This window comes from Mytilus trossulus, chromosome 1, assembly GCF_036588685.1.
Source record: "Mytilus trossulus isolate FHL-02 chromosome 1, PNRI_Mtr1.1.1.hap1, whole genome shotgun sequence".
Taxonomy (NCBI): Eukaryota; Metazoa; Mollusca; class Bivalvia; order Mytilida; family Mytilidae; genus Mytilus; species Mytilus trossulus.
In genome coordinates, this window is record NC_086373.1 from 21,238,549 (window position 1) to 21,250,800 (window position 12,252).

General features: G+C 33.3%; 1 protein-coding gene across 1 annotated transcript in view; it reads left to right on the plus strand.

Annotated features, from left to right (window-relative positions):
• The window catches only part of LOC134704816 (coadhesin-like), a 28,082-nt gene that overhangs the window by 14,254 nt on the left and 1,576 nt on the right, over positions 1-12,252 (plus strand). Inside the window, exons 3-12 of the mRNA XM_063563631.1 lie at positions 1,594-1,686; positions 2,343-2,383; positions 7,675-7,869; positions 8,377-8,568; positions 8,972-9,163; positions 9,673-9,864; positions 10,613-10,804; positions 10,915-11,106; positions 11,290-11,481; positions 11,678-11,869. Of these exons, the coding sequence (XP_063419701.1) occupies positions 1,655-1,686; positions 2,343-2,383; positions 7,675-7,869; positions 8,377-8,568; positions 8,972-9,163; positions 9,673-9,864; positions 10,613-10,804; positions 10,915-11,106; positions 11,290-11,481; positions 11,678-11,869 (1,612 nt within the window). The 5' untranslated portion in view covers positions 1,594-1,654. The remainder of the gene's footprint in view (positions 1-1,593; positions 1,687-2,342; positions 2,384-7,674; positions 7,870-8,376; positions 8,569-8,971; positions 9,164-9,672; positions 9,865-10,612; positions 10,805-10,914; positions 11,107-11,289; positions 11,482-11,677; positions 11,870-12,252) is intronic.

The following is a 12,252-nucleotide window of genomic DNA, read 5'->3' on the forward strand; positions in this document are numbered from 1 at the left end:
CGGGTAAGTCACAACATATATTTCTAGTGTATTGGAGGCCACATAATTTAACAGTGGCAGAATCTGCGGCAAGTGACAAGTGTTTGTGTGTTTTGGCGGGTTTAAAATTGCTATTTTGAATATACAAATCTTTGTTTTGTAACGCAGGCATATACCAAACATGACAACTGTTTTATCTATGACAATATGGAGTGAAGAACCTGGAAATAATCGTAATAGATTCTTGATTATAGTCAATCTTGGTAGCGAAGTAGTTATTTTTCAAAGAAAGTTCTGACGAATTTCTTTCACAATTCTTGTTGTTATTTATAGTCAAAGCATATCTTATGCAAGTTTTTAAATTGCTGAATGATTCTATATTTCGTATTTAAATTGACTACAACAACGCAATTACCATAAATACTATTTAATATGGACAATATACAATGACGGATCTAGAATTTTTCGTAAGTGGGGGACTCTAATTTCCTTACAGAGGGCCCGCTCCGGTCATACTTCAGTGATTCCCTATATAATCAAGATTTTTTTTCCCAAGAAAAGGGGGCTCTGGTCCCTCTAAATCCGACTCTGATAATTTCAATTTCTGTTGTAGTTTGAATTGTGTAGTTACCAATAAGAGTCCTACATTTTGGCAATTTTGGGGACAGGTTGGCATTATAACGTGTCTGTTTTTAAATTTATAACACTACGTGATTGTACAATGGAAAAGTTTAGTTTACTAGTAACTTTTAAGTCATTATCAAAACTTAGTAACTTTTTATCACGACTAAGTTAATAACAATTAAGTTAGCTAAGTCGAAAATAAAACTTCACCTTGATATTAACCGGATTCCGTATGATTGTCTGAAATCCTTTAATATCTAGGTAATTGAACTATTACAATGGAATAATATTGTAGTTTAACGATGACAATGTAGTAATACGGTAATACAACGATAGCAATGTTGTAATGTAACTTTCACAAGGAAGCTATTAAACCAAGAGTTCCAAATGGTGAAGTTGAAATCATCCCTTCGTAAATTTTACGGACGCCATCACGAGTTGGTTGACCGTTATGGAATAACCGTTTCACAAATAATATCGGATATGTTCCTTTCGTCGTAACTACAATCCCCTTCCCTTTCATGAATTTGACCTACCGAATTAGACAATTTACCGGATTTGTAATCACATAAGCAACACGTCGGGTGCCGCATGTGGAGCAGGATCTGCTTACTCTTCCGGAGCACCTGAGATCACCCCTAGTTTTTGGTGGGGTTCGTGTTGTTTATTCTTTAGTTTTCTATGTTGTGTCATGTGTACTATTGTTTTTCTGTTTGTCTTTTTCATTTTTAGCCATGGCGTTGTCAGTTTGTTTTAGATTTACGAGTTTGACTGTCCCTTTGGTATCTTTCGTCCCTCTTTCACAATGTTGTAATGCAGTAATATAACTATTACAATGTAGTAATGTAGTAATATAACTATTACATTGAAGTAATGTAGTAATATAACAATTACAATGTAGTAATGCAGTAATTATAATTGTCAAAATGTAGTAATACAGAACATTTTGCCTATATGCCATACATAATTGTATTATTGATGATTTTCCAGAGGATGTCAGACGTGTTACACGACAGAAGAATACTTGTCAAAATATTACTCAAGCTGTGGTATGTTTGGGTGGAGTAGATGTACCAAAACAAGGTTAGTCCCTGATTAAGATCATAACACAATGTTGACCGCTGTATTTTTACATTTTTATCTATTATGTCTGGTTTTTTTGTTGTTTATGCATCGTTGTCAAAATAATTTGTTATCCATTCGTTTGATGTGTTTGAGCTTGTGATTTTGTCATTTGATTAGGGACTTTCCGTTTTGAATTTCCCTGGGAGTTCAGTATTTTTGTGATTTCACTTTTTCCATGATGTTTGGATGGAGAAGATGTGCTCGTACTAGGTAAATTCCTTCGTGTTTGAATTGAGAAGATGAAAATACAAGGTAAAATCCTTGCCTTCTATCATGCAAAATTAACAAATAGAATCATTTTCATAAAAGCGTGGGCAACCGCAATACTTATGTAAGTAGTAAACTCAGTCTGTCCAAGGAGGTTATATGAGACCTTCAATCGGGGATTTGAATAGAATAAAAGAGTAAAGTACATGCAGGTGCCCGAGAAGAAACAACACGTACGATATGACAACTGTGCGTTACAGACGAACGTTCACCTAATCTGACCCAGTCAATTGATAACCTGAGCGCGCCAAAAAATGGTCATGTCCCGTCTGTTATGAAAAGGATTCTATTAAAAAGGCAATTAGGAATCAATAAAAACACATTTTTTTTTAATTTTTTATTTTCAGAACTTCAACCAGACAAAAATCATATTCATGCAAGTGTTCAGGTAAGTACTATGAAGTGTTGAAAATGTTTCCTAAATAAAGTTCAATCCATATATGTGACCAGCCACGACATATCCAGGCTTATGGAGGTAAAACGTCATTGTGAGAATATCGCCGTTAACTATATGTGACTAGCCATTTCCTGGCTTAGTTGGGTACATTGTCTAAAATTTGATTTTTTTTATATTTATCTAAAATATTCCGAAACAAAACTCTCTGTCATGTTATTATGACATATTTGTTGTAATAGCAATGAAACGAGTCATTTCGAATACCGGTATGAAAATGAGACTGTTCTATGACGACTTTTATTTATTGAAGCCACTAATTTATAAAACACAAAATTATTGTATTTATCGGCTTTTAGTGATGTTGAATAGCGTATTTGAATAAAATTTCAAAGACTTAAATTTACTGCAATGCAAACAATTCTTAGCTCTATTTTAGAACATGTAATTTAAACTTGTTGAAATGAAGTTAGTTTGAAATTTGTCAAAGTAAGCTTTAAGAATTCCTTTTTTTTTAATTTAGATTTATTATGCATGTCTCTATACATAGTGAGCGACGCGTAACAGTTTATAAGTAGGTGTTATCATATATTAATTTGATACGGTGCATTTATTATGCTTCATTTATGAAAGAAACACTTTAGAGCAGAGCAGTATTTGTTTGTTTGTAGCTCTATTTTAGAACATTTAATTTAAACTTGTTGAAATGAAGTTAGTTTAAAATTTATCAAAGTAAGCTTTAAGAATTCCTTTTTTTAATTTAGATTTATTATGCATGTCTCTATACATAGTAAGCGACGCGTAACAGTTTATAAGTATGTGTTCTCTTATATGCATTTGATACGGTGCATTTATTATGGATATATTTCAGACTTCATTTATGAAAGGAAATCTATAAAGCAGAAATTAGATTTTTTTTGTATCAATTTAAAATGTAGATTCAAATATTTTTCACTTCACACGATAAAGTAAAACTTCTTCAAAACTTATATATGATGTATAGTTCGGCGTCCGCAAAAAAGAAGCCAACGAAAGTGTTTATCTTTTCTTCACACATACGTATTTCATTGAATCTCGATATTTATCATGTTTATAATTTTTCTAACAATGACGTTCTACCTCCATAAGCCTGCAAATGTCATGGCGGGTCACATATATATAACATACATTGTACTATAGTATAATCACTATATACATATATAGAAGAAAAAAACCAGATGAAGAAATTGAAAATGAACGACTGAAACGACTCCAAAAAAACACATTCGAAGCTAACAAGCTGTTATTCACGGTTGACATTTGTTTTTGAATAGACCAATGAAATATTGAAGACTTGATTACTTTGATATGCCACTAGTCTAAATGCCATGCAATCTCTCACCTGGTATGGTCTTTTCGGACCCCCATAAAAACCGTATTAGATGACTAGCACACTGTGTAACTTAATATTATTAATATTGTATACGCGTATATCATTATTGAATTGTGCATATACCGAGTAGTGCATATATAACCGGAAGAAAAGTGACAATGGGATCTTTTACTATAATTTGCAAAGTGCTTTTCAGGAACTCTCGTTTTGAATTGAATATGTATATGAACTCTCGTCTTGAATAGTTATATGAACTCTCGTTTTGAATATTTATATAAGTTTTCGTTTTAAATGTTTCTTTATTCTGAAATATAATGTTTCTTATTTCAAATATCCAAAGAGATTATAGATTTACTATTTTACAACTTAATCCGATGGCTGTCAAAAGTGCTAAACTTACACTCAACTTTAAAAGAAGCAATTATCGCTATTTTATAAAGTTAAGCCGGAGGACAATGATCAGCTTATTATTACATAAGATTGGACAATTATATTTATATTTTATGAGAACCTTTTATAATGTTTTAATACCCTTATCTTTGACTTAATTTATGTTTTGTAAACTGTTGCTGGGGCAGTCTTCCCCTAGCTTTCGAACTGTAAACTTGTGTGAATAAATTTGTATATATTTTTATACGGTCTTGCGTTTAAAGCAGCCATAGTGTCGATTATAGACCTACAGACTTTAATGTAACCCGTGCCGAACTTCACGGACTCATGCCGCAAGTTCACGGGGCTATAATTGGGAAGGACTCATCGATTACCGTAACCTTAAGCAGCCAAGCGAGTGTTTTACTACTGAACTAGTTCCAGTATACGAAATTTAAAAATGGAATGGAATTACTGAAAATGGAACATTTTAAAGCATTCAAAACCGAAAATGCAGACTGTGTTTTCTAGTTGTAACAACGGCAATGATGGAGCGGTTTACATATCGTGGACTTAGACCAGAGTATGTTGCTCCATGTGCTTTGCTAGCAGACATTACCATTCAGATAAGATCGGAGCCAAAACCAGTCAAAATCAACAGTGCTATCAAGAAAACCCTAAACCACAAACACAACCCAGAAGTGATGGTAAGTGTGGTAAATGCTGTCATATTTACGAACATTTTGAGAATGCACATTTTTACATTACCCCTATTATTTTAATATCTTTAATCTAGAACCGCCCCTAAATATATAACATTTGAATAGAAAATCCATGTTTTATCATAGTAGTGCTGAGTTCCACAAGTCATGCATATACATAAACCAAAGACAGGTTATGAAGTCTAGAAAAAGTTTCCCAATCCAAATATTTTTAATCTGTTTGCAATTACAAACTGTTCAAGGGCCGATTGTTCAATAAATGTAAAAATAGGTTCTGTTTTCGATTTTCATTTTTACATTTAGAATTTATTAAGAACCAATTTCATTATTCTAAGATGAATCACCACTTTTTTTTTGGAGATATTTGCCACTGGTAGTAAGAACACCTCCATAAATCAAGCTAAAGTCTGTGTATCTTTGTTGTATCATAGAACCTAGTGTTTTACACAAGTGAAGGTTGTAACTTTGAACAAGGATCACTGACTTTAGTATACTGAAATAACCACAATTATTGTTTTAGTTGTCGTTATTGTATCATTTAATACAACATGCTATAAGTAGGTAAATTTACACGTTTGAGCTTGTTCATCAATGGAATATCGGTGGTGTAACAAAATCATTTTATAATACAATTTTGGTGCGAAACAAGAATGCAAGATGGACTCGTCATTTGTCTTGTGGTCTTGTTTCCGTTGGGTGTACAGGAGTGACGACCTGTATACTACATGTCAGAAAATGCATTACTAAATATTTTGTTTGATCCAAACCTGCTTACAAGGTACAAATATAGCCACTGATAATCTAATAATCCGTTTGAATTCTTGATAGTGTTTTCGAAAACCTTCCAGTATAGTGTAGTTTTGTTGGAATCATAAACGGGCCAATGCTAATTATTGCCAACTCCTTTTTATTTTCCTCCAATTCTTTGAATATTTAGTCCTACTTTTATGATTATAGTAAAAGCAGCCGCAATTTGTTTTATAGATCTATACATATAATGGAGTCATGCTCTTTTGAGTTGTTAAGTTGAAATAGACATTTTAGTATATGTATGTCAGGAGTCCCCCTATACTCAGAGTGTTTTAGTATATTTAGATCAGGAGTCCCGCTCCTCAAAGCGTTAGTTTACTTATGTCAGTACTTCCCCTCCTCAGAGTATAGTATACTTATGTCAGAAGTCCCCCTCCTCAGAGTAGAATATACTTATGTCAGAAGTCCCCCTATTCAGAGTACAGTAAACTTATGTCAGTAGTCCCCCTCCTCAGAGTTAGTATACTTATATCAGGAGTCCCGCTCCTCAGAGCGTTATTATATTTATGTCAGGAGTCCCCATGATACTCAGAGTGTTTTAGTATATTTATATCAGAAGTCCCGCACATCAGAGCGTTATGTCAGTAGTTCCCCCTCCCCAGAATATTAGTATATTTATGTCAGTAGTCACTCTCCTCAGAGTATTTAAGTAATGTGATGTCCCCCTCCTCATAACCCCCTTTGTATATTATGAAAAGGTCCAATATATGTGCATTTTCTATGTTCGTGATGTTTTCAGTATGTACACACTTTCAGCAACCAGAAAGAGGAATTACCCATAGACGAATCACCCATAGACGAATTACCCAAAGACGAATTACCCATAGATGAATTACCCATAGACGAATTACCCATAGACGAATCACCCATAGACGAATTACCCAAAGACGAATTACCCAAAAGACGATTTATCCCAAGACGAATTACCCATAGATGAAATAACATTACAAACCCAAATACGAAATGTAGCAATTTGTGCTCGGGACGAGCACTTCGGGGAAGTAGTGGAGAATATAACCGGAAGAAAAGTGACAATGGGATCTTTTACTATAATTTGCAAAGTGCTTTTCAGGAACTCTCGTTTTGAATTGAATATGTATATGAACTCTCGTCTTGAATAGTTATATGAACTCTCGTTTTGAATATTTATATAAGTTTTCGTTTTAAATGTTTCTTTATTCTGAAATATAATGTTTCTTATTTCAAATATCCAAAGAGATTATAGATTTACTATTTTACAACTTAATCCGATGGCTGTCAAAAGTGCTAAACTTACACTCAACTTCAAAAGAAGCAATTATCGCTATTTTATAAAGTTAAGCCGGAGGACAATGATCAGCTTATTATTACATAAGATTGGACAATTATATTTATATTTTATGAGAACCTTTTATAATGTTTTAATACCCTTATCTTTGACTTAATTTATGTTTTGTAAACTGTTGCTGGGGCAGTCTTCCCCTAGCTTTCGAACTGTAAACTTGTGTGAATAAATTTGTATATATTTTTATACGGTCTTGCGTTTAAAGCAGCCATAGTGTCGATTATAGACCTACAGACTTTAATGTAACCCGTGCCGAACTTCACGGACTCATGCCGCAAGTTCACGGGGTTATACATACCATTATTGAGTAATCTGTTATTGAGAAGTGTATGGAATATCCTTATTGAGTAAGTTTGGTTGCCGTTTGTATTTGTTTTTCGTTTATTTTTTTTACATAAATAAGGCCGTTAGTTTTCTCGTTTGAATTGTTTTACATTGTCTTATCTTATAGCTGACTATACGGTATGGGCTTTGCTCATTGTTGAAGGCCGTACGGTGACCGATAGTTGTTAATGTCTGTGTCATTTTAGTCTTTTGTGGATAGTTGTCTCATTGGCAATCATACCACATCTTCTTTTTTTTTTATATAATGCATATATCATTACTTAACGACAGTTATGTATGTCTTTAATGAATAATGTGTAGACCGTTATTCAGTAGAATATTTAACTGACCAATTCAATTGCAGTAAATGGAGGATGGAGTGGCTGGTCAACGAAAATCACATGGCGTAATGATTGTTCAACAACATGTGGATCAGGAATAGAAACAGGATACAAAACCAGAACTTGTACAAATCCAGCTCCTCAATACGGCGGCAGCAGTTGCTCTGGTTCTAGTACACAAACACAGCATCGATCATGTAAAATCATAGAATGTCCAAGTAAGCTATAAAGTTTACATTTGTACAAATTCTGGAGGGAATAAAGTCCCTTTTATTTTTGCATTTGTGATGGTTCGATTTGTGTTTCTTTATCATTTACTCGTTGTTTCTAATTTATTTGATTATTTTATTCTGATTCTCATATATATATTACTCATTTCAAACGTGTTGTTTTCCCCTTCAAATTGCGTATTAACTGAACCTGACTTCAGGAGCTCACGTTGTATGTTTAATCCAGTGTACTAGTTTTAGAAGTTTATTCTAAAACTGGGTGGTACATACAGTTCTTAAATCTTGTCAACATAACATACACTCTGTTTTTATACTTAAACCTGGTTTATGAAGTACATTATTTGTTTCATTCAAAAACATTGCCGATGAGCATGCTTGTTTTTCACTCAATCCACCACATTTACTTCAAAAACATTGTATATGAACTGTTTTATCATTACTTTTATTTTTTAAAAACATCACATACGATAGCAATTAAGAAAATATATATTTTAGTTAATGGTGGATGGACATCTTTCTCTAAATATATATGGAACAACGATTGTTCAGCAGCATGTGGTGTAGGTGTAGAATCGGGATATAGAACGAGATCATGTTCCAATCCTACCCCAGCATATGGAGGAAAAACCTGTTCTGGTGCAGCAACAGAAAAAGCAACTCGTAGTTGTAAGATAAAGGAATGCCCAAGTAAGTCTTCCTTCGTTTTTCTTGCCATTTTTTCCTCTGTTAAGAATTTCCTCCACTTTTGTTTACGTAGTATTTTGTAATTTAAAATATAAGGTCATTTATAAAAAGCTTTTCTTAGAAAAATTGTAAAATGTGTTTCGATCCATAATTCAATTGGTTTTATTATTTTATCGTTATTTGCTTTGATCTCTCTATCACTATAACTTTTAACAAATTATAAACTGATTCAAACCAGAAAGTCTTTCAAGAAATGTTTTCAGCAGTTTTTAATTTCTGTTAAGGTGGTTTTGTTTTTTCATTTGTTTCACACGTTTAGTATAATTTCGCCTTCCGTAGATTTTCTTTGTTTTTTTTCTTTCAATCCTGTGCTTTTAATTTATAATCCACACAATATTTATAACAGTTGATGGACAATGGAGCGATTATTCTACAGTATCATGGAAAAATGACTGTTCAACAACTTGTGGCGTTGGAGTAGAAACAGGAATAAAAACAAGAACCTGTTCTAATCCGACACCAGCTTATGGTGGCAACCCATGTAAAGGAGATTCCTCATCTACGGAAAAACGGCAGTGTCAACTTAAAGAATGTCCCAGTAAGAATTAAACATGATTTTCTTATTTAACTTCGAATAACAACCGTTATCTTAACACAAGTTCTTTAATTTCTATTTTTACCAGTTAAAGCATGTCGAAACTTCTTTGTTTTCCTTACACTCAGAAAATTACTGTTATTTTATGTTTTAGAATTATCGTTTTATTTATATTTTTCGTAGTAATTTTTCCAAACTCTTTTCAAGGAATGTAAAATTTCTGATTTTGACGCATGAAGCAAACTTATCAAAATGAAATATATACATGTATATACTTGCTTTGATGAAATTATATAGAAAATATAATTGAGAATTGAATAACATTGTTATGCCTTCACATATATAGTTTGTATTTTAATCTGTAAATACAATTTCTATTCAGACAATAAGTGAAACCCAATATTTGTCTTCCTTGAGAATTGTCTGAATTATTACAGAGATCAATAGGTACTTTTTTTGTTAAAATCCTTTAGAATATTTTGAATATCAAAGTACATGTATATTAATTTTAGTTGCTGGAGGTTGGACTGATTACTCAGTAGTCACGTGGAGTGGTAAATGTTCTACGACTTGTGACTTCGGAACAGAATCAGGAGTAAAAACCAGAACATGCACAAAGCCAGAGCCAGCTTTTGGTGGTAAACCATGTGTCGGAGAGTCTACGGCTACAGAGAATCGACAGTGCAAAGCTAAGGAATGTCCAAGTGAGCTATTCCTTCAACACTTAAAATTTAGATTGAAACTTCGGAAAAATAGAACGAGACCCCAGCACGCGTCTCATTTAAGGCGTGCATTCACGAAGAGTGTATATAAAATATTTGATTGTTTTAAATTCATGTAGATAGAAATTAAGCAATTTCCAAGACAGAAAAAAAAACAATCTCATTCATATCTAGGAGGTGTTTCTCCTTCAAATAGTAAGATGACACACAAAGAAGCTTGATGTACACATAGAACGAGACGCGTGCTGGCTACACTAATTAATTTGTATAGATTACTATATATAAATAGATAGAAAACTAGTGCAATTGGACTTCTTGGGGTCTGGGTGTATTGAATCAGTTAACCAAATGATTTACATTTGTTTCACTTTCATTGTCGACATTGTTTTCCTTTTAATAACTGAACACGCATAATTCATGCATACTACATCTCTAGCCCAGGGGTTAGATTGAAGTTCACATAATTACGATTCAATGTAGTCCTATTATTCACTTGCAAGTGAATTATTTGACATCATCGATGTTTCTGAGCTTATTTTGACAAAATTGAACAACACTGGCTGCTAAAAGCGAATTATTATTTCACTATTTTACTTTCATCAATGATAGAACAGAAAAGGAAATCGCAAACATTTTAACATATACATATTGTTATATGTTATATCTTATTCATTCGCTGTTTTTATGACAATTCATATTTAATTAAGCAGCGTATTTTTATATGTTGAAGTTGATGGCGGATGGACTGAATACTCTCCTGTCACATGGAAAGGTGAATGTTCAACTACTTGTGACTTTGGAACAGAATCAGGTGTAAAAACAAGAACATGCACCAACCCATCACCAGCATATGATGGTAAAGATTGTGACGGAGAGTTATCTGCTACAGAAAGTCGACAGTGTAAACTGAGAGAATGTCCAGGTAAGCTGGTTTTTAGAGTTAACCAAAAACATGCATTTTAAAATATATATCCCCTGCCTTAAACTTTGCTACTTTTGGAGTTTTTTTTGCATTTTTATTTTCTATTTAAGTTGATGGCAGCTGGAGTGAATACTCTCCTATCACATGGGGCGGTGAATGTTCAACTACTTGTGACTTTGGAACAGAATCAGGAGTAAAAACAAGAACATGCACCAACCCATCACCAGCATATGATGGTAAAGATTGTGACGGAGAGTTAGCCGCAACAGAAAGTCGACAGTGTAAACTGAGGGAATGTCCAAGTAAGGTTTATGTCTTAATATATTTCAAAATTTGTTTTAGCAAAACAGCACCACACCTTTTCCCCAAAGAAAATTTGAATAAGATGAACCAGAATTTTGTCAAATAAATACAAAAAAATGTTGTAGTAAGCGTCAATCATATATTACTATTGCACATTCCAACTCTTTTTCTTTCTTCTTTAGTTGACGGTGGATGGTCCGACTATGGACCTTTCACAGAATGGAGTTCATGTTCTGTAACATGTGGCATGGGAATACAGACGAAGTCACATGACCGAACATGTACCAATCCGGAACCTCAGTATGGTGGGAAAGTATGTGAAGGAGAAAAAACCGAGACTGTGAGCAAAGACTGTGACATGGACAAATGTCCAGGTAAAAACTTAATGGAATTATTAATATTTTGCTGTATGAGAGTTTGAAAATCACTTTTAACATATATTTTCCAAGGCATGATCTGAAACATTATTTCGAAAGAAATTGATGGAAATTTGATAGAAAAAGAAAATACGGTAACAAATGCTTCGTTGATAACATTAGCACATATTTCAATCTTTTGTTTATTTTTCAGAAACTATTTGTTCTGAACTGGGACAAGGACACACTTTCACTGCCCATTTACAGCAGTGCACAAAGTATTTGAACTGCTTAAATGGAGTAGTAACTGTGGCGAGTTGTAGTGATGGTACAGAATGGAACAATGACCAGAAGACATGCGCATTTCCTACAGCAGGTAGCACATGTCTGGCAACAGAACCAAATGGTACTATATAAAATACTTTATAAAACATATGTTTGAAAACCCGAAGCATAGCCAAATCCAGACTAAGTAAAATCTTTCCTTGATTTAAAATAATTTACAAAACTTTTAAAAAGCCTATGTCAATCAAACGATAATCATTTTTTTATGCTAGTAACGAAATACTGACTTCATTGCTGGTGATGTCCTCGGAACATGTCATATTTCTTTACAGAATCCGTTTATTTCCGTTGAAATGAGAAAATGTCATCATGAAGTTTGATGATTTATCATTATTCACGGGTACTTGCATTACTTACAGGATCTGCTTGTCATTCCAAAGCACTTGAAATCCCCTAAAGTTTTGATATCAAGGGTTCGTGTTGCTTAGTCATTAATTTTCAATG